Below are 18,317 nucleotides of genomic sequence, written 5' to 3'. Positions count from 1 at the left end.
CTGCTTGAGCCCAGGAGTTCGAGACCAGCCTAGTCAACATAGTGAGACCTCATCTCTACAAAAAATGAAATTAGCCGGGTGTGGTGGCACATGCCTGTGGTCCCAGCTACTTGGGGGACTGAGGCGGGAGGATCGCGTGGGGCCAGGAGGTCAAGACTGCAGTGAGCCATAATCATACCGCTGCACTCCAGCCCGGGCGACAGAGCAAAACTCTGCCTCAAAAACAAAAAAAACCCAACTCCTTGAGCAGGTCTCTCAGCATGTGGAGGACCCCCCCCCCCCCCCCCTCCGTTTACCTCAAGAGTACCACATTGCAGCTTTGCACTGGGCCCAGTCTTGGAAAGATGTGGCTTAGCAGTTGTGCCAGAAAAAGGAATTCCTCAAGAACCCATGGCTTCCAGGTGGAACCCCCTGCACCCACCTCAAGTCCTTCCAGCCTCAAGGTTACACAGAGGTGGGAGAACGCTTGGGGTTAAATTCATTTTCACTTAGCCAAGGAGGAACTATCTTCTTGGGAAGGTGTTTTGGACTCTCCTCTGATTACTTAGTTGAGGTCCTGACACATTATATAATAAATATGTGAAAGGACACACAGCAAACCAGAGCTGTGTAGGTGCAGCTCAGGCTACTAGGGCTGCCCCAGGTCCTCTGAGTAGCCCGGGCAAATGTGCCTGTGTGCTGTAGGCAAACCCGGCAAAGCAGTCTGCATCTTTGCCTTCCGTTTTTGTTTGTGTGAGATTCTGATTGTTCTGACAAGTTTGGGGTCCAGTGGTTGTGCTACTTACCTCAGCTGGTGAAATCAATTAGGGGGAACCATACCTTCAGGTGCTGCAGTGGGGCAGGCCTTGAAACCATCAAAAGCATTGCCAGAGCCCTCAGATGGAGCAGCCAGAGCAGCCCAAAGCAAATGGCATCGAGTTCACTGGCTCTCCTCCTCCTCCCCCAGCTCTGGCACAGGAAGCCCAGTGGTTCAGCAGCAAAGCTGCATGCTTCATCTCCAGGTCCTGTGGGACACCTGGTCCAAGGTACACTCCAGTGTGGGCTCCCCCAGCCCCACTCCTATCAGAGGCAGAGATGAACCTGCTAAGGCAAGCAGTGACGGAGCCTTACAAGTTCTCTTTATGGGCCGGGTGCGGTGGCTTACACCTGTAATCCCAGCACTTTGGGAGGCTGAGGTGGGTGGATCACCTGAGCCCAGGAGTTTGAGACCAGCCTGGGTAACATGGCAAAAACCTGTTTCTACTAAAAACACAAAAATTAGCCAGACGTGGTGGCGGGCACCTGTAATCCCAGCTACTCTGGAGGCTGAGGCACGAGAATCACTTGAACCTGGAGGCGGAGGTTGCAGTGAGGCGAGATTGTGCCATGGCACTCTGCCTGGGTGACAGAGTAAGACTTCGTCTCAATAAAAAAAGAAAAAGAAAAAAAGAAAAGACATTCTCTTTCTGAAGCCTCTGCTTCAAAATGGTCCTAATGAGTTTTTTTGATTTTGTAACTACTCAGTCTCCATGTCCCTAAAAATTGGATTGCTAAGAACCTGCCTTTGGTTTCTGGAAACAAAGAGCCAGTCTGCAAAATTTTTACAGAAGCTGGGTAAAGCAGCACGTGTCCCTGCAAGGGACACAGCCCTCGGGGTGCCGTAAGTGGACAGACGGGTATCATCCTCCCTGACCAGTCTATTCTGAAAGAAGCTCCCTTACTACTGCTGGTCCATTTTTAATAGATTTCTTTAAGATGTCCTTTCCTTCCCCTCTCTCCTTTATCTTGCAATAGTCTCTTAAAAACTAACATTTGAAGATGAGTGTAAAACATGCCTTCCACAGGACCAGCGTGAGAGCCTCACACCTCACAGACAGGACCACAGAGAGCAAGGCGGGGAGCCTGCAGCCAAGTCCCACATCTTGCTCCACATTAAACAGCCTCTTGGCCCTCCGGTCTCCAAAGTGCAGCCCTTGTGTTTCTACAGGTGCAAGAATTATTCTTAATGGGCCGGGCACAGTGGCTCACACCTGTAATCCTAGCACTTTGGGGAGGTTGACGCAGGTGGATGGCTTGAGCCCTGGAGTTTGAGACCAGTCTGGGCAACATGGTGAAACCTTGTCTCTATAAAAAATACAAAAATTAGCTGGGCATGGTAGCAGGTGTCTGTAGTCCCAGCTACTTGGGAGACTGAGGTCAGAGGATCACCTGAGCCCGGGAGGTCGACGCTGTGGTGAGCTGTGATCCTGCCACTGCACTCCAGCCTGGGCGACAGAGTGAGACCGTCTCAAATTTAAAAAAAAACAAAAAAAACAAAACAAACTCAATGGATTTAGTAGGGGAAAAGTATTGCATTGGAGTCAACGCTGCTGGCTGGATCTCTAAACATATTCTTAAAGGACCAACAGTGGGCCTGTATTATCCCAGAGTGTGAATTATCTCAAAGTGTGACAGTTCTGGTTGGACCCTTCTCATGCCATCAGTCACCGTGGACAATCAGGCCATTCATTCACCCTGGCACAGCAGCACCCTGTGGATCTTCTCTACTCCAGGGTCATCGCTTGCCTTTCCAAAGAAAACTGACTTGTGTACCTGCTCTTCAGCCTTATTAAAAAGTAAAGTAAAACATCCTGATCTGCATACGCTTTCCAGGCCTGGAACTCAATACTTCAAAGTTTAGCGGCCGGTCATCACTTCTTCTGCGTTCACTGTTTAAACAAGCATCCTGGTGGACTGCTGATCTCCAAGACAATGTCATTGTTCCCAACCCGTTAACTGACCCTTATACAGTAGTGCCACGTGGTCCTTCCAGGAAAGGATTCACTGGCACACTGAGGGAATGGCTCTAACTCATGTCTCAAACCAATGCCTTTTAGGATGCCACTGATCAAAGCTTTGGCTCTTTTTCAGTGGGACTCCACCTGCTAATTTCTTGGGAGACAAGAAACATAAAACATCCTGTGGAATTTCAAATTAAGACAAGTTGGGACTGAGAAAGGGGAAAAAAAAGATGGAGGAAAACAAAACGAAATGAGAAGCCAGGACAGGGACAGCTTCCTAGAGGCAACAGCAAACTGGTAGCGACAGATGACTTGTCCCTGAAAAGCACATGTAATGAAACTTTTGGGGAAAACACATTGGCTCAACTTTGTGAGTATCAGCTGGGAAAACAATTCATGTTCATGTGTCCAGTTAATTGCTTTTGTTCTTTTGCAGCAACCAAAAGCTAGAGGTGAGGGATGCCAGTTACTCTGACTCCGGCCTGTCCACCCTTGGTCCCCGCACTGTCCTCCTCTCCTTGCCCCTCCCCTAAGGTGACTTGTCTGCTAATCACCAGGAGAGGCTTGCCATCAGCCTGTCTAGGAAGGCAGCAAAACAAATCCCAAACCATTCAACTTGACTCCTGGAAATACAAACTCCAGCAACTCCATTAAGTCTTAAGATAATAGCATTATATTAAAGTGAAACCATCTTCTTTTAAAAAAGAAAGAAAAACAAAGGGAGAGAGAAAGAGAAAAAGAGAAAGGTGCAAGTGTTGGTTTGAACAATGAGGTTATGAGTTCTGGGCAGCAGGGCTCTGATGTCGGCCCAATAGGTGCCTTGCGTCTGAGCCCCGAGAAGGCAGGCGGGAGGGCCCCGAGAAGGCAGGCGGGAGGGCCCTGAAGCCTCCAGGAGGCAGGAGAGAGGACACAGCATTTCACCATTCAGGAGCAGCCAGAAGCTCTGACGGAACAGACTAGGGGGGGAGATGGGAAAAGCAGGTTTGGACGCTTCCACTCGAGCCAGACGCCGCTTCGTCCCCAGGGTTAGCTGAACACGGTGTTGTGCTGCTGGGTCACCCGGATGAACGTTGCCCTCCTGCTGAGCTCCTTGAGTTTGGCAGCCCCCACGTAGGTGCACGTGGACCTCAGTCCCCCGAGAATATCCAGGATAGTGTTTTCCACATCTCCTTTGTAAGGCACTTCCACAGTCTTACCTTCAGAGGCTCTGGAAGATGAAAGAAGTTTTCTTTTTATCTAGTTTCCCGCCCCACCTTAAGAGCCCAGTTAGAATTACTCCCAGCTCCAGCACTTTCTGCAGCCCCCAAGGCACTCAGAAAACCAGACCCCACCCTCTGACCCCATCCCCACATTTCTACCAAGTGCCAAGATGATCACCGGCATCTCAGATGAGCACATTCCTCCCACCCAAAGGGCACGGGCTCATTGCTGGCTGCCCTGCATGTTGCGGAGAGGAAAGTCCTGGTGAGTAGCGCTTGAAGGAGTCGGGGACCCATACCACCCTGCTTGGTGCCATTCTCTCCAGCAACGTGCTCCCCTCTGCCCCTAACAGAAACCACCTTTACCTTTCTATTCTACCTCAACACGCACACCAACTTCCCAACAACCAGGAGCCCAAAATGCCCCCAGAATGGCCCTGGACGATTCCCCCTGGAAACAGCCTCCTATCCTCCTACATCAACAACAGGAAAAGTCCAGAGCTTCACCTCCTGCCTGCCTGCTCTAAGATCAGAAACCAAGTGTCTTCAAGGGGGATGACCAGGACGAGAAGGACATAAAATGGATAGCTCAGGTCCTACCAGCTTACGTGGAAATTACTAGCAAGGTGATTTCATTGAGGTGGCTCCGTTTTGATAGCCTGCCTGTCTTTCTGCTTTGCTGGGTACACTGGCCACCCCCAGTTCGACTCCCTGTTCTCTTACAGGTCACTACACCTATCATCCTGCACATGTGTGGGTCCAAGCAAGGTGGAATCAGAGGAGAACCAAGACCTGTCTTAGCACTGGAAGCTTCCAGGCTTTGGATAGCATCGTTCACATTTTCAGAGGAGTATTTAGAAACTCAGAAGGTCTGGCCTATGGCATGAACACTAAGCAACATTTCACTGTCTCCACTGAGCCATGTCCCTCTCTTCACAAAGCCACCAGGTAACACTGCTTGATTGTTCCTTGGGTAACACAGGTCATGCCTCCTCACTGCAAAATGGGGATGTGGTCCAGACACACGTATATATTACCAGAATGTGTGTATATTACACATGTGTATATTACCAGATGTGTGTATTACCAGAAGGAAATCTGAAATCTGGGCAAAACTCTAGCTCTCATTTAAGGGCCATGCAAGTTCTAACAAGTACCCAAATTCTGGAACTTTCTGTAGCCGTTCTTTTCAGCTGGAAAAAGAGCATCTCTCTTTTTTTTTTTTTGAGTTGGAGTTTTGCCCTTGTTGCCCAGACTGGAGTGCAATGGTGCAATCTCAGCTCACTGCAACCTCTGCCTCCTGGGTTCAAGCAATTCTCCTGCCTCAGCCTCCTGAGTAGCTGGGATTACAGATGCCTGCCACCAGTCCCAGCTAATTTTAGTATTTTTAGTAGAGACGGGGTTTCACCATGTTGGCCAGGCTGGTCTCGAACTCCTGGCCTTAGGTGATCCACCTGCCTTGAAGAGCATCTCTTGACCAGACATTCATTACCTAGAATTTCAAAAGGGGCTTAACTCTTGGTCGCTGAACAGGCAGGACTACCCTTGGGTAAAATCTAGCTACTTAAACCATCAGCCGGTTTAGAGCCCCAAGCTCAGGAAGCCAAAGTCGTTGGCCATACCCAGGATGGTTCAGGGCTCAGCACTCCGTGACCCCAGACAGGCGTCTGTACACATGTGCCTGCAATTATTGACATTTCATTTTCGTAAGATATTTCCATGGCCTTCCTGGGGCTTCTTGGAAATTTCTAGATTCTCACTGTTGCTCCTCTGCTAAGTAGTGGTATCACCTTTTACAAGCTCCTTTTTTGCTGATGCTTAAGTCTGCTCATCTGTAAAATGAAGGTACTTTGCTTCCCGGGGACAGCGTGAGAATGAAATAATGATTGGGAAAGAACCAGCAATGTGTTCATAACTGTGCCATAAGTAATTTGTCAAAGTCGGGAAGCATTCTCATGACAAGATCATGGTCATGAGGCTGAAAACAGAGAGATAGAGAGAGAGAGAGAGAGAGACTCAGAAACAGACAGAGGCAAGACAGGTGCAGCTGCAAGGCTCAGGCTGAAGCCTTTGGATTAAGGTTCTAATTTCCTCAGCAATTTCCTTCCCTGTTAAAGATTTGAATCCACTTCCAGAACTGAGTCTTGCTACCGCTGAATCTTTTTTTTTCTATTATATCTAAACCCTGCTGAAATTACAGGAGATGGTTTTTCTTTCAGCTCTTTGGCTTGTTTGTGCCATAGCCTGCTCTGGCCTTCCTGATTCTATAATTTTTTTAAGAACCCAAAACAGATGCAGCCACGAGGGTGAAAAAGGTACTCCAGGCAAAGCACCTAGCTGCTGCTCACCCATGAAAGCTCCACTTACATTCTGGCACAGAGGACACATGTGCAGGCCTTTGGATGATGACAACAGTTGCTGGTAAAGCACGAAGCTTCTTGACCATAGGTCCAGCTTAGTACCTCCTCCTTACCCAACCGTGCAACCTCCTCCTCTATCAGCGACCGCACGGGGTAAAGAGGACCTCGGGGGCTACCTGGAAGGAGTGAATCCCTCATTTCTGATTGGTGCCGTCCCCATCGATCTTTCCCATCCTGCCTTTCCCATACTATCTTTATTGGGGTTCAACACCAAGAGAAAGAGACTGAGGAGAATGAGAACTGAAGTAAGTCCGCTAGAACCCCATGGAAGAACAGAACTCTGGTAGAATACACCCCACTCCCCCCACCTACAAATCTCAGTGGAGTTCTGAAATTTTGCTACTAGCTTGGTATGAACCTTATATAATACATCTGAATCCCAGGTCCTCAAAATGACCCTCTGGGTGTGGAATGAGTGGTAGGAAATAAAGGTTGTCAGTTAGGGAGGGCTTAGGTTTCCACTCCAGCACAGAATACAGTCTGAAAACTGGAGGGAGAAGCCTGAAGTTTCCTGGAAAAAGGCAACCAGCCGATTCACAGCCGACTTCCCTCTGCCGATGGAGAAGCTTTGCTCCTGCCCCAATTTTCTATAGCTTGTCGTCGGCACTAACCCTGATGAGAGTAACAGTAGGCTCTACGGAGCAGGGTGAGGCAGTGAGTATACTGTCATCAAGTTCTTTTTTTTTTTTTTTTTTTTTTTTTTTGGCAGGGTATCACTCTGCTGCCCAGGCTGGAGCACAGTGGCATGATCATAGCTCACTACAGCCTCCAACTCCTGGGCTTAAGCCATCTTCCTGCCTCAGCCTCCTGAGCTGCTGGGAGTACAGTCATGTGACACCACACCCAGCTAATTTTTAATTTTTTTGTAGAGACAGGGTCTTGCTATGTTGCCTAGGCTCATCTGGAACTCTCGGGCTCAAGCAGTCCTCCAACCTTGGATTCTGGAAGCGCCAAGATTACAAGCATGAGCCACTGTGCCTGGCCCCATCATTGGGTTCTTAAAACACACATGCAGACAGTTAAAATGGAAGTGAATCAGGAAAAGACCCAGGTGTCTCTGGAGATCATGGATTAAAAACACACATCACGAGCCAGGCGTGGTGGCTCATGCCTATAATCCCAGCACTTTGGGAGGCCGAGGTGGGTGGATCACTGGAAGTCAGGAGTTCGAGACCAGCCTGGCCAACATGACAAAACCCCATCTTTACTAAAAATACGAAAATTAGCTGGGCATGATGGGGGGCACCTGTAATCCCAGCTACTCAGGAGGCTGAGGCAGGAGAATCACTTGAACCCGGGAGGCAGAGATTACAGTGAGCTGACATCACACCATTGCACTCCAGCCTGGGCGACAGAGCACAACTCCACCACAAAAAAAAAAAAAATACAAAATACAAAATAAACACACATCAGCAGAAGCAAGCCCCACTTCTACAGTGGATGACACAACTGAATGGCTGAAAATGCTGCTGTGTCGACTCTCGGAGCCTGGAGGCAGGTGAGAAACGGTATGAGCTGTATGCAGCATTCTTCAGGAAAGGTCTGGCCACCATGCAGTGGTCTAGACCACACCTATGGCTTTCTGTGCAAGAAGAGAGCCATTCTTCAACTCAATTCTTTCAGCCTGAACTCTTCTCAAGTCAGAGATCTAAGTTTACAGGGATCACTCAGCACAGGATCTACTAGAAGGACAAGACAATAATTCCACCTACCCCCAGAGGTCTGAAGTATCCCCTTCAGGACTGGCACCCACTCACATATACCCCTGGTCACACTTCCAACCCATCCCCAAACACTGCAAATGCTAACTGGATACAAATTAGGACTCTTTAAAAAAACCCCTTCCCACGGTACTTTAATATACACAGAGCTGCTATTCAGACCTGCTTCCATCCCATCTACGTAAGAAGAGCAAGGCCAGGCCTCGAGGGTGCGCCCCGCGGCCGCAGCCTCACCTGTACTCAGCAACTCCTCCTGCGTGCTTCTTCATGGCGGTGTCAGAGCTCATCCCGTAAAAGAGCTTGAGCTTCCGTCCATTCCTCTCAATCACTTCTCCAGCACACTCTGTATGACCCGAAAACATTCCTCCCAGCATGACAAAATCTGCTCCAGCTCCTAAATGCCAACGGTGGGGATGAAAGGGAGTAGCAGAGAAAACAGCTCAGGAGAAACAGGCTCTCAAAAAATCCCAGTGCTTGCCCAGTTCACCTCCCTCCCCGCCCAGCTATAGTCAAGAGAAAGGCTGGACCTCTCTCGCCTGTCTCCTCCTGGAAAAAGGGAGGAGGCTTCCACGCAGGGAGACAGGGCCATGGGACACTAGGAGAAACAAATGCAGCCTACTGAAGGCTAGTGTCCCATATACTGGACCATGCTGAATGGCTTTTAATGGCTAACTACGATCACCTTCCTCAGATCTAACTCTTTTAGAATCAGAGAAACATTAAGAATTGGGGAGTATTCCGCCAGGCACAGTGGCTCAGGCCTGTAATCCTTGCACTTTGTGAGGCCTAGGCAGGTGAATCACTTGAGATCAGGAGTTCAAGACCAGCCTGGCCAACATGATAAAACCCCATTTCTACTAAAAATACAAAAACTAGCCGGAAATCGCTTTAACCCGGGAGACGGAGGTTGCAGTGAGACGAGATCATGCCACTGCACTCCAGCCTGGGAAACAGAGGGAGATTCCGTCTCACAAAAAAAAAAAAAAAAAAAAAATTTTTGAGCAGTATCTTATAAGGCAAGTTACCTAATCTTGTACTTAATGCTATGACTCCTCTATGATACCCCCCTCAGGTGTCTGGTCTGTACTTGAAGCTCTCCACACTCTTGACACTCCCTGTGCTTATGTACCAAGAAAGAGCCTCAGAACAGACTGAAGCTCCTACACTAGAGACAGCTTCAAGAAAAGAAGTCCCTGTGTCATAGAAGTCGTGTGAAACTCCACCCGCACCACGACGCTGCACATCAGACTTCCAGAGTAAATATTCTGCCAGACTAATCACTGAATGACGGCACATTTTCAGGACAGGGACAGGAGACAGAAGTACTGAAGCTGCCCGTCTTTGTGGGCTATGCTGGAACAGGCCCAGGGCTGGCTCTATGTTTACCTCCAGTACATGGCACATGATAGACGCTGCGTGATTAGCTGTCAAAAAAGTAAAAAGAACATTTAGGAGAAAAAAATAGTTATCATTCCCCATTTTGTTCATGGATCACTGTGCAGTGTAACTCTTCATTGCCTGTTATCAAAGGAACTGCTACTGGGTCCGGAATTGGTGGTTCTTAGTCTCACTGACTGGAAGACTGAAGCCGTGGACCCTTCACGGTGTGTGTGACAGCTCTATAAGGTGGTGCCGATGGAGTTTTTTCCTTCTGGTGGGTTTAGTGGTCTTGCTAGCTCAGGAGTGAAGCTACAGACCTTCCATATGAGTGTCACAGGCTCATAAAAGCAGTGTGGACCCAAAAAATGAGCACTAGCAGGATTTATTGTGAAAAGCAAAAAAACAAAGCTTCCTCCTTCTAGAATGGGACCCGAGCAGGTTCCCACTGCTAGCTCCGGCAGCCTGCTTTCATTCTTATCTGGCCCCACCCACACCCTGCCGATTGGTAGAGCCGAGTGGTCTGTTTTGACAGGCCGCTGATTGGTGCGTTTACAATCCCTGAGCTAGACATAAAGGTTCTCCACGTCCCCACCAGATTAGCTAGATACAGTGTGGATTGGTGCATTCACAAACCCTGAGCTAGACACAGGGATGCTGATTGGTGTGTTTACAAACCTTGAGCTAGATACAGAGTGCCAATTGGTGTACTTACAATCCCTGAGCTAGACATAAAGGTTCTCCACGTCCCCACCAGACTCAGAAACCCAGCTGGCTTCACCCAGTCAATCCGCACGGGGGCTGTAGGTGGAGCTGCCTGCTAGTCCTGCCCCCTGCGCCCGCACTTGTCAGCCCTTGGGTGGTCGATGGGACTTGGGCGCCATGGAGTAGGGGGCGGCGCTCGTTGGGGAGGCTCGGGCCTTACAGGAGCCCGTGGAGGTGGCGGGGAAGCTCAGCCATGGCAGGCTGCAAGTCCCGAGCCCTGCCCTGCGGGGAGGCAGCTAAGGCCTGGCGAGAAATCGAGCGCAGCGCCAGTGGGCTGGCACTGCTGGGGGACCCAGCACACCCTCCGCAGCCGCTGGCTCGGGTGTTAAGCTCCTCATTGCCCGGGGCCGGCAGAGCCGGCCGGCCCGCCACTCCGAGTGCAGGGCCTGCCAAGCTTACACCCACCCGGAACTCCAGCTGGCCCGCAAGCACTGCGCGCATCCCTGGTTGCCACTCGCGCCTCTCCCTCCACACCTCTCTGCAAGCTGAGAGAGCCGGCTCCGGCCTTGGCCAGACCAGAAAGGGGCTGCCACAGAGCAGCGGCGGGCTGAAGATCTCCTCAAGTGCTGCCAAAGTGGGAGCCCAGGCAGAGGCGGCGCCGAGAGCAAGCGACAGATGTGAGGGCTTCTAGCACTCTGTCACCTCACTACAACCTCCCCTGAGTAAGCCCTACTGAGGGTTTACATTTAGAACAGAACAAGACAGTAGCAGGGCACAGATGTATTAAGTAATAGGATGAAGGAGGAGGGGAGCCTGGCAAATCCTAATTAGGAGGAGGAAACATAGGAACCCCTGAAAGTGGCCCTGATGCCTTCGATTTGGTCATTTAAACATTGGCAGAGCACTCGGGTTTGCGTTGGCGTTACAGTCCCTTCCGTTCAGCATGACGGAAAGCCGAGCTTTTCTAACACTCAGGGAAGCAAAGCACAACGCAACCTTCCTAAGTGGCAGCAACCTCTTAAGACCCTCCCCTTACAGGGTTCCTAACACTAATGCTGACTCCCTGGTCCTCCTGCCATGATCTTAAGGAGGCAGAGGATAACTGGTGTCCAGCCAGGATTCTTGACGATCACAATTCAGGAGCACAGCACCTCTGCGGCAGCTGCAAAGGAGCAGATGTCAACAGCAGGAACGCAGAGCACAGACCCACTAAGGAATGCTTTGGGGGGTTCCCAACCATTTTCATTTCGGGACACTCTTGTATCCTTCCCTGACAAGGTCCCTCTCGCTCCACTGAGTCTCAGCACAGGTACAGCCGCACTGACTGAGAGACAGTGGAGGAGGGAATGGCACCCAAAGGAGACTGAGCTGAGTGTGGTCCAAAGGCCAGGAACTATGATCTACAAGGCACTTCTCAACGACCAGCCACTTTAAAGTGTGTTCGGCTCTCTCCCTGTACAGAGAGCATGTGTGAGGCAACACAAGAGTCCAAGATGGACCACCACCTGTATTAAGTAGATTCAGCTCAAAAACCAATCATAAAAATGCCCTTGGCCAATGATCCTTACAATTCAGGGTAAGTGACATCACTAGTTAGCAGAGGCACTGTGTTCTCCCTGTTCTGCCCCTGATTGTAGTATTGTGACCTTGTCATTCCCTCCTACAGCCTCAGTCCCCTCAACTATAAAATAGGAAGCTGGAATTGATGGAGGGTCCGTAGATTCCCTTCCACAGATAGGATCTATGATTAGGAGGAGGTTAAATACCATTTTTCATGACATTCTTTGGGTTGCTATGAAACCTTGTTGCTAAGAACACTGCCCTGTGTCTTCCTTTGTCACTATCAGGGTTGTTGTCTGAACATTTTTTAATTTTTATTTTTTATATTTTTTTGAGACAGGGTCACTCTGTCGCCCAGGCTACAGTGCAGTGGCGTGATCTCGGCTCACTGCAACTTCTGGCTCCCAGGTTCAAGCGATTCTCCCACGTTGGCCTCCTGAGTAGCTGGGATTACAGGCGTGCACCACCACACCTGGGTAAATTGTTTTGTATTTTTAGTAGAGATGGGGTATTGGCCAGGCTGGTCTCAACTTCCTAGTTTCAAGTGATCCGCCCACCTCGGCCTCCCAAAGTGCTGGGATTACAGGTGTGAGCCACTGCACCCAGCCTGAAAATTAAAAAAACAAAACAAACAAAAACAAAAAAACAGAATTCCTATAACAGAAAGTTTCCTGCCACCATTTTTTTTTCCTGGCATCAGCAAAGGGCGGAGGGATGGGAGCTTCGTTTCTGCCTCCCGCCGGCACCCACAACCCCCACTTCACATTTTGGAGCCTGCAGCCACACGGCCAGCTCTGACTTCCGAATGCAGTTTGCAGTTCTGTGGCCAACACGGGGCTCGGCAGCCGTACTTTACTGCTTCTGGTGTTGAGAGGCTGGACCATCTAGTGCTTTCCTTAGAAAAGTTCAGGACCTGCTGCCCTCCCACCACCGCTCCCCGATCCCCAATCCCACGGGCTCACAGCAGGCACTGCTGCCCCCTAGTGGGAGGCAGGCTCCAGCCTCCAGTGAGAAACCGCTGCGGGATTCCTCCTGTCCCTTCCACGGGACTTCTCCAGGCTGGGGCCAAAAAACCCCCTCTGTAGTTCCTACACATCACACCTGGCACCGTCCCCTTGGACAGGTCCCGTGAGCTTTCTCTTCCCTGGGATGAAAAGACTTCACCCACTCCTGGCTTGCAGGACGTTACCCCTAGATCTATCTCCTGGGGCATCTGTGGTCTGCTCTGCCACGGTCCAGGATTTGGGCCAATTGGGGCTGAAACCCAGGGAGAGGAACCTCCAGGAGACCCAGAACTTCCCCACCAGGTCCCCCTCCTCATTCAGGTTGCCACCTGGAGAGGTGCAGGGAGCTCCCTCCCTCCTTCCTTCCCTCCCTCTGCACCAGGGCCCGGCCTTACCAAAGGCTTTGGCGACATCCCCCGGACACGTACAGCCTCCATCCTTCACAGAGGAAAAAGCAAGGACAGGACATCATCAGCGGGAGCTCAGCCAGGCTGTCCCCTCCCCCCAGATGACCTAGTGACCGGGGATTCAGACCCACCACAGCCCCCAGCAAGCCCACGGGCCCAAGTTCCCCCACCACGGCTGTTGTTGTCTGATTGAGTGTACTCCCCTCAATATTGCACCTTTCACTCCCCAGGCCCATCCAGGCTTCCTCTGTGGGTCAGAGGCTGGCACCATCCACTGCCCACCTGCCCGCCTGGGCTCGGGCACTTCTGTTGCAGAGCAGGAGGCAGCAGGGGCTGTGAGCGGTAGAGGGGCTCAGCCCTCATCCCATGCCAGCCCGCTGTATAACACACGCAGCCATTCCACTGTCCACGCTCATTCTCACTCAGAAGTCACCTTTCCCTCTCTGCCTGGTGTGAGGTGAGATTTATTTAGTACAAGGGTTGAATTCTTGTAAGAGCCAAGAAAAGGACATTGAGTTAATCTTTTTATCTTTCCAGGTACCTCCATGTCTCCTATTCCTCATGTATGGTACAAAGTTACCTTAAAATCAAACATCTGTTTTTCCACCCACACTGCCCATGCAGACCACACTTGGGCTGGTTTAATGCATAGCAGGGCCAGTCTGTTATCTTGGGCTGCCCAGGAAGGTTCAGCTGTTGGGGGTAATGTTTAAACACCAGCCACACAGTACAAGTCTTCTAGGATGCAGAGCTAGCTGAATTTTCTTTTCTTTTTTTTTTTTTTGAGACAAAGTCTCACTCTTGTCGCCCAGGCTGGAGTGTAATGGCGTGATCTCGGCTCACTGCAACCTCTGCCTTCTGGGTTCAAGCAATTCTCCTGCCTCAGCCTCCTGAGTAGCTAGATTACAAGTGCCCACCACCAAGCCTGGCTAATTTTTGTACTTTTAGTAGAGATGGGGTTTCGCCACATTGGCCGGGCTGGTCTCGAACTCCTGACCTCAGGTGAACCGCCCACGTCGGCCTCCCACAGTGCTGGGATTATAGGCGTGAGCCACCGCACCCAGCTGCTAGCTGCATTTTCTTACAAACACAAGACACCAAATGCCCAGGCTGCTACCTGCTATTCCTAATGTAGCCTGGGTGCAATTCAAGGGGCAAAAGGACAGCAACAGTACGCTGGAGCAGCAGCCAGACACCCAGGGAGAGTCACGAAAGCCATGGTGCAAGGGGAGACGGCAACAGTGTCAGGGCTCACGTGATGGTGACACAGCCCAAAGCTAAGTGTTGGTCTAGGAGAAACAGCAGGGCCTCAGAGGGAAGCACCTGTCCGCAGAAGGTGGAACCCACTTTGGGAAGGAGTAGAGAAAAGACAGGGTACCCAGGCTACCCTGTGTTACAATCTGCAGGAAGGTACATGCACCTCTGGAGTTGGAGGGCAGGGAAATGGGATGAAACACCTTGTGAAGAACATCTCAAACTGAGAACACAGGGTCTCTGTGACTCAGTCCCCTTTCTCTGTCTACCAATGAGGCCTGTCACTCCAGGAGCTAGAACTCCAATACTGTTTCACTACTTCTTTGCAGCTCTGATCAAAAGGTCAAGTGTGAAGGCTGGACCTTTTCTTTACAAACATTTACTGACCACAGTTATTTCCTCAATCAAATGTGTTATTCATACATGGCTTCTCTGACCCCCAGAGGGCCACAGAGCACTGACAATATTATTTCAGAGGTGGTCTTGCCGTATGTTATCTGGCCCAAGCCCACTGTGTGAAGACAGGGACAGGGCTTGTGGCTCTATACCCCTTGTTAATGCTTCAAAATCCTGGCATATTTATTTACTTTACCTTTCAAAGGTACAACCTCAAAATGCCCTTCGCTTGCCCTGCCAATTAATTTTAAAGTGCTTTATCCCTTTATCAAAACCAGCTCTACACAGTGTTTCACGCTTCTGGCCTCAAACACATTAAATAAACTCATGCTCCCATTAAAATAAGTCCTACACATGTATGACTTTTAAAAAAATCACTCTTTTGTTCACTCATTTGTGTCTCCTGTGGTGTCCTGAAAATTTCATATTACTGTAGTCAGTGATGAGGCCTGAATCAGGAGCCCTGTGCCACTGGGACCCCAAGAAAATCAGCCTTTCTCTTCCCAGGATGGGCCAAGAGATCCACAGTTAATACAATTGTATGGCGTATTGCAAAGAGGAAATCATATTTACGGCGTCATCCGCTCACAGGGTGCTTTTGTATGTGCACTTGTGAAATGGGTCAGCGTAGACCAAACAACCATATGTGGTTAATGGTTGTACATTTAACCAAGAGCAGTCCAACTTTACATGATGCCTTAGGACAGACAAGGCAGTCTACTTCCTGCTACTGCTTATATTTCCAAAAGTGTTCAAAGTGTCCTTTCATGTTCTCGGGAAGCAGAGTAGCTCCAGCAATCTAAGACATACATGTATCTTCACACATAAACATTCATAGCTGCTGAAAAGTTGTTAAAAACAACAACATTTAGGCTAGTATTTTGTTCTGTGCAAGTATTCAAAGCAGTAATGTACAAGGAGTCCTTTTTTTGTTTTTCCAAAAGAGTTAACATTATATTTAAGTACAAATGGCATCACAGGACATGAATGATAATAACTTGTGAATTGTCAGCCTGCCTCTTTTGCTTAAAAATACTTGCTCAGGCCAGACACGGTGGCTCACACCTGTAATCCCAGCACTTTGGGAGGCGAAGGCGGGCAGATCGCCTAGGGTCAGGAGTTCAAGACCAGCCTGGCCAACATGGTGAAAACCCCGTCTCTACTAAAACTACAAAAATTAGCTGGGTGTGGTGGCGTGTGCCTGTAATCCCAGCTACTCGGGAGGCTGAGGCAGGAGTATCACTTAAACCTGGGAGACAGAGGTTGCAGTGAGCCGAGATCATGCCACTGCACTCCAGCATGGGTGACAAAGCAAGACTCTGTCTCAAAAAAAAAAAAAAAAAAGAAAAAGAAAAAGAAAAAATAACATACTTGCTCACATTATGTTGAATACTGACAATGAAAAAACAAAAAAGAAAAATACTTGCTCATTCCTAAAACAAAGGAAGGATGGTGATGGCAAACATGGAGTAGGCAGAGAAAGGAGTTCAAGTCAGTCACCTACTAAGAACCAGCAACTATTATGAACTTAAAAGTCATTTTTCCATTCAAACTCATGAACCTGAAGCGGGGGGGTGGGGGGGGTGAGGGGGTGGGGGGGGGGGTGGGAAGAGGCTCAGAAAGGTTAAGCAACTCTCCTAAGGTCACACAGCTATAAAAATGGAAAAACAAGTTTAGAACCAGTGGTTATCTTAAGATGATAGCATTACTGCTATCTTATTTTCCTTTTTACGTTTATTTGCATTTCTAACTTTTCCTAGGTTAAACATATTTTGTTGGGAAAATTTTCCAGACTCAAAAAAAAAAAACATTAATTATTTGACTGAATTTGTTTAGGTATTTCTAAATAATGGTGTGACAACAAAAAATTAACTGGTCCCACCTTAATCTTCACCTATGCAGGAAGTATCCTGAATTTTTCCTCTCTCTGCCTCTCTGAAGCCCATGTGGGCCACAACAGAAACACGACTGAAGCCCAGCCTCTTGGGTATCAGCACATGCTGAACAGACACCATGTTGTGGCTTCCTTTGAACTTCAATGGCACCGATGTGCTAATTCAGCAAATAAAGGGTAAAATGGGACCCTTTATTTGCTGGAAGGATAAAGCTGGAAGGAAATTGCACCAAGTGGCAGGATCCAAAACAACTGGTGGGTTTCCAGCAGGTTCAGGGCTACTGGCAAGTGACAGAAAGGTGCCCGTGCCCTGTTAGACAAAGGGAGTGTGGGGGCAATGGCTGCTCTGAACCCCAAGACACTCAGCTGCTTACAAGGACTCAGCTGAGGGCAAGGGTCCAAATTCTACTAAGTCCATTCATTTGCTTTTCCGGCTAAATGGAACTCCTAACCCCATCTAGGAGACCTCTCAGCATTGATGTAAAAGGAAACTCGGAGGCCGGGCACGGTGGCTTACGCCTGTAATCCCAGCACTTTGGGAGGCTGAGGCGGGCGGATCATGAGGTCAGGAGTTCGAGACCAGCCTGGCCAGCATGGTGAAACCCTGCCTCTACTAAAAATACAAAAAAAAATTAGCTGAGTGTGGTGGTGCGTGCCTGTAGTCCCAGCTACTCGGGAGGCTGAGGCAGGACAATCGCTTGAACCCGGGAGGTGTTCTAGCAGTGAGCCGAGATCGTGCCACTGCACTCCAGCCTGGGCGATACAGCAAGACTCCATCTCAAAAAAATAAAAAATAAATAAAATTAAAAAGTAAAAAATAAAAAGAAAAAAAAGAACCTCAGAGAACACAAGCAAGATCAGAAGTGCTACCTTCCTACTGCACCAGTGCCCCAGGCTTGGGATGTCATTGTCCCTAACTGTTAAATTCAGAGAAGTTGCTGCCTTGGGTACCAGCAGATGAGACCTAGTTCAGGAACACTCACTCCGCCAGTGTATGCTGAGCCTATACTCTATAAGCCAGCGGGTCTCACACTTGAGAGGACATCAGAACTACCTGGAGGGCTCCTGTTAAAACAGGTTCCTGGGCTTCACCTGCAGAGTTCTGATTCTGTAGGTCACGTGGATGGTGGGGCCCAAGAATTTCTAACAAGTTCTCAGTTGATACTGCTGCTGCTGGTCTGGGCATCACGCTTAAGAGAACTGCTGAGATACACTATAAATTAGGTGATACTGTGTAAAGAGATGCTAAGTTTATTTCCAATCAGATTCACCTCTGGGGCACACAGAGCCTCCACCCCACCCTACCTACCACCAATCTTTGGCCAAACAGCCCTGTAAACTAAGCAAGTTTGAAGTTTCTAGAAAGACATAAGGATCTCAGAATATGTTCAGAGTAAAACTTTATTAATCAGAACTCCACTACTTTGGAAATAGTGGTCATTCAACACTTACGATATAGGGTCCAAGTTTTGACTTGATGGAGATGCTCAATGGTTAACATTATTAGGTAATGGAGACAGGACTAATTACATACGGGGATTTTGGGGACCAACCTCTGAAAGAGCCCGTTCACTAGGATGGGGTCCTGGAATGTTGATTTGTAAAAGCCTCTCTGGTGATC

At 49.2% G+C, this 18,317-nt stretch overlaps 1 protein-coding gene across 1 annotated transcript in view; it reads right to left on the bottom strand.

Annotated features, from left to right (window-relative positions):
- Positions 1-3,409: 3,409 nt before the first annotated feature.
- GMPR (guanosine monophosphate reductase) overlaps positions 3,410-18,317 on the bottom strand; it is a 56,979-nt gene continuing 42,071 nt past the window's right edge. The window contains exons 7-9 of the mRNA XM_054491188.2: positions 13,141-13,183; positions 8,334-8,493; positions 3,410-3,966 (exon numbers count right to left, since the gene is read on the bottom strand). Of these exons, the coding sequence (XP_054347163.2) occupies positions 3,786-3,966; positions 8,334-8,493; positions 13,141-13,183 (384 nt within the window). The 3' untranslated portion in view covers positions 3,410-3,785. The remainder of the gene's footprint in view (positions 3,967-8,333; positions 8,494-13,140; positions 13,184-18,317) is intronic.

The sequence above is a fragment of the Pongo pygmaeus genome, chromosome 5, assembly GCF_028885625.2.
Source record: "Pongo pygmaeus isolate AG05252 chromosome 5, NHGRI_mPonPyg2-v2.0_pri, whole genome shotgun sequence".
NCBI lineage: Eukaryota > Metazoa > Chordata > Mammalia > Primates > Hominidae > Pongo > Pongo pygmaeus.
This window is presented reverse-complemented; position numbering and strand designations above follow the sequence as displayed.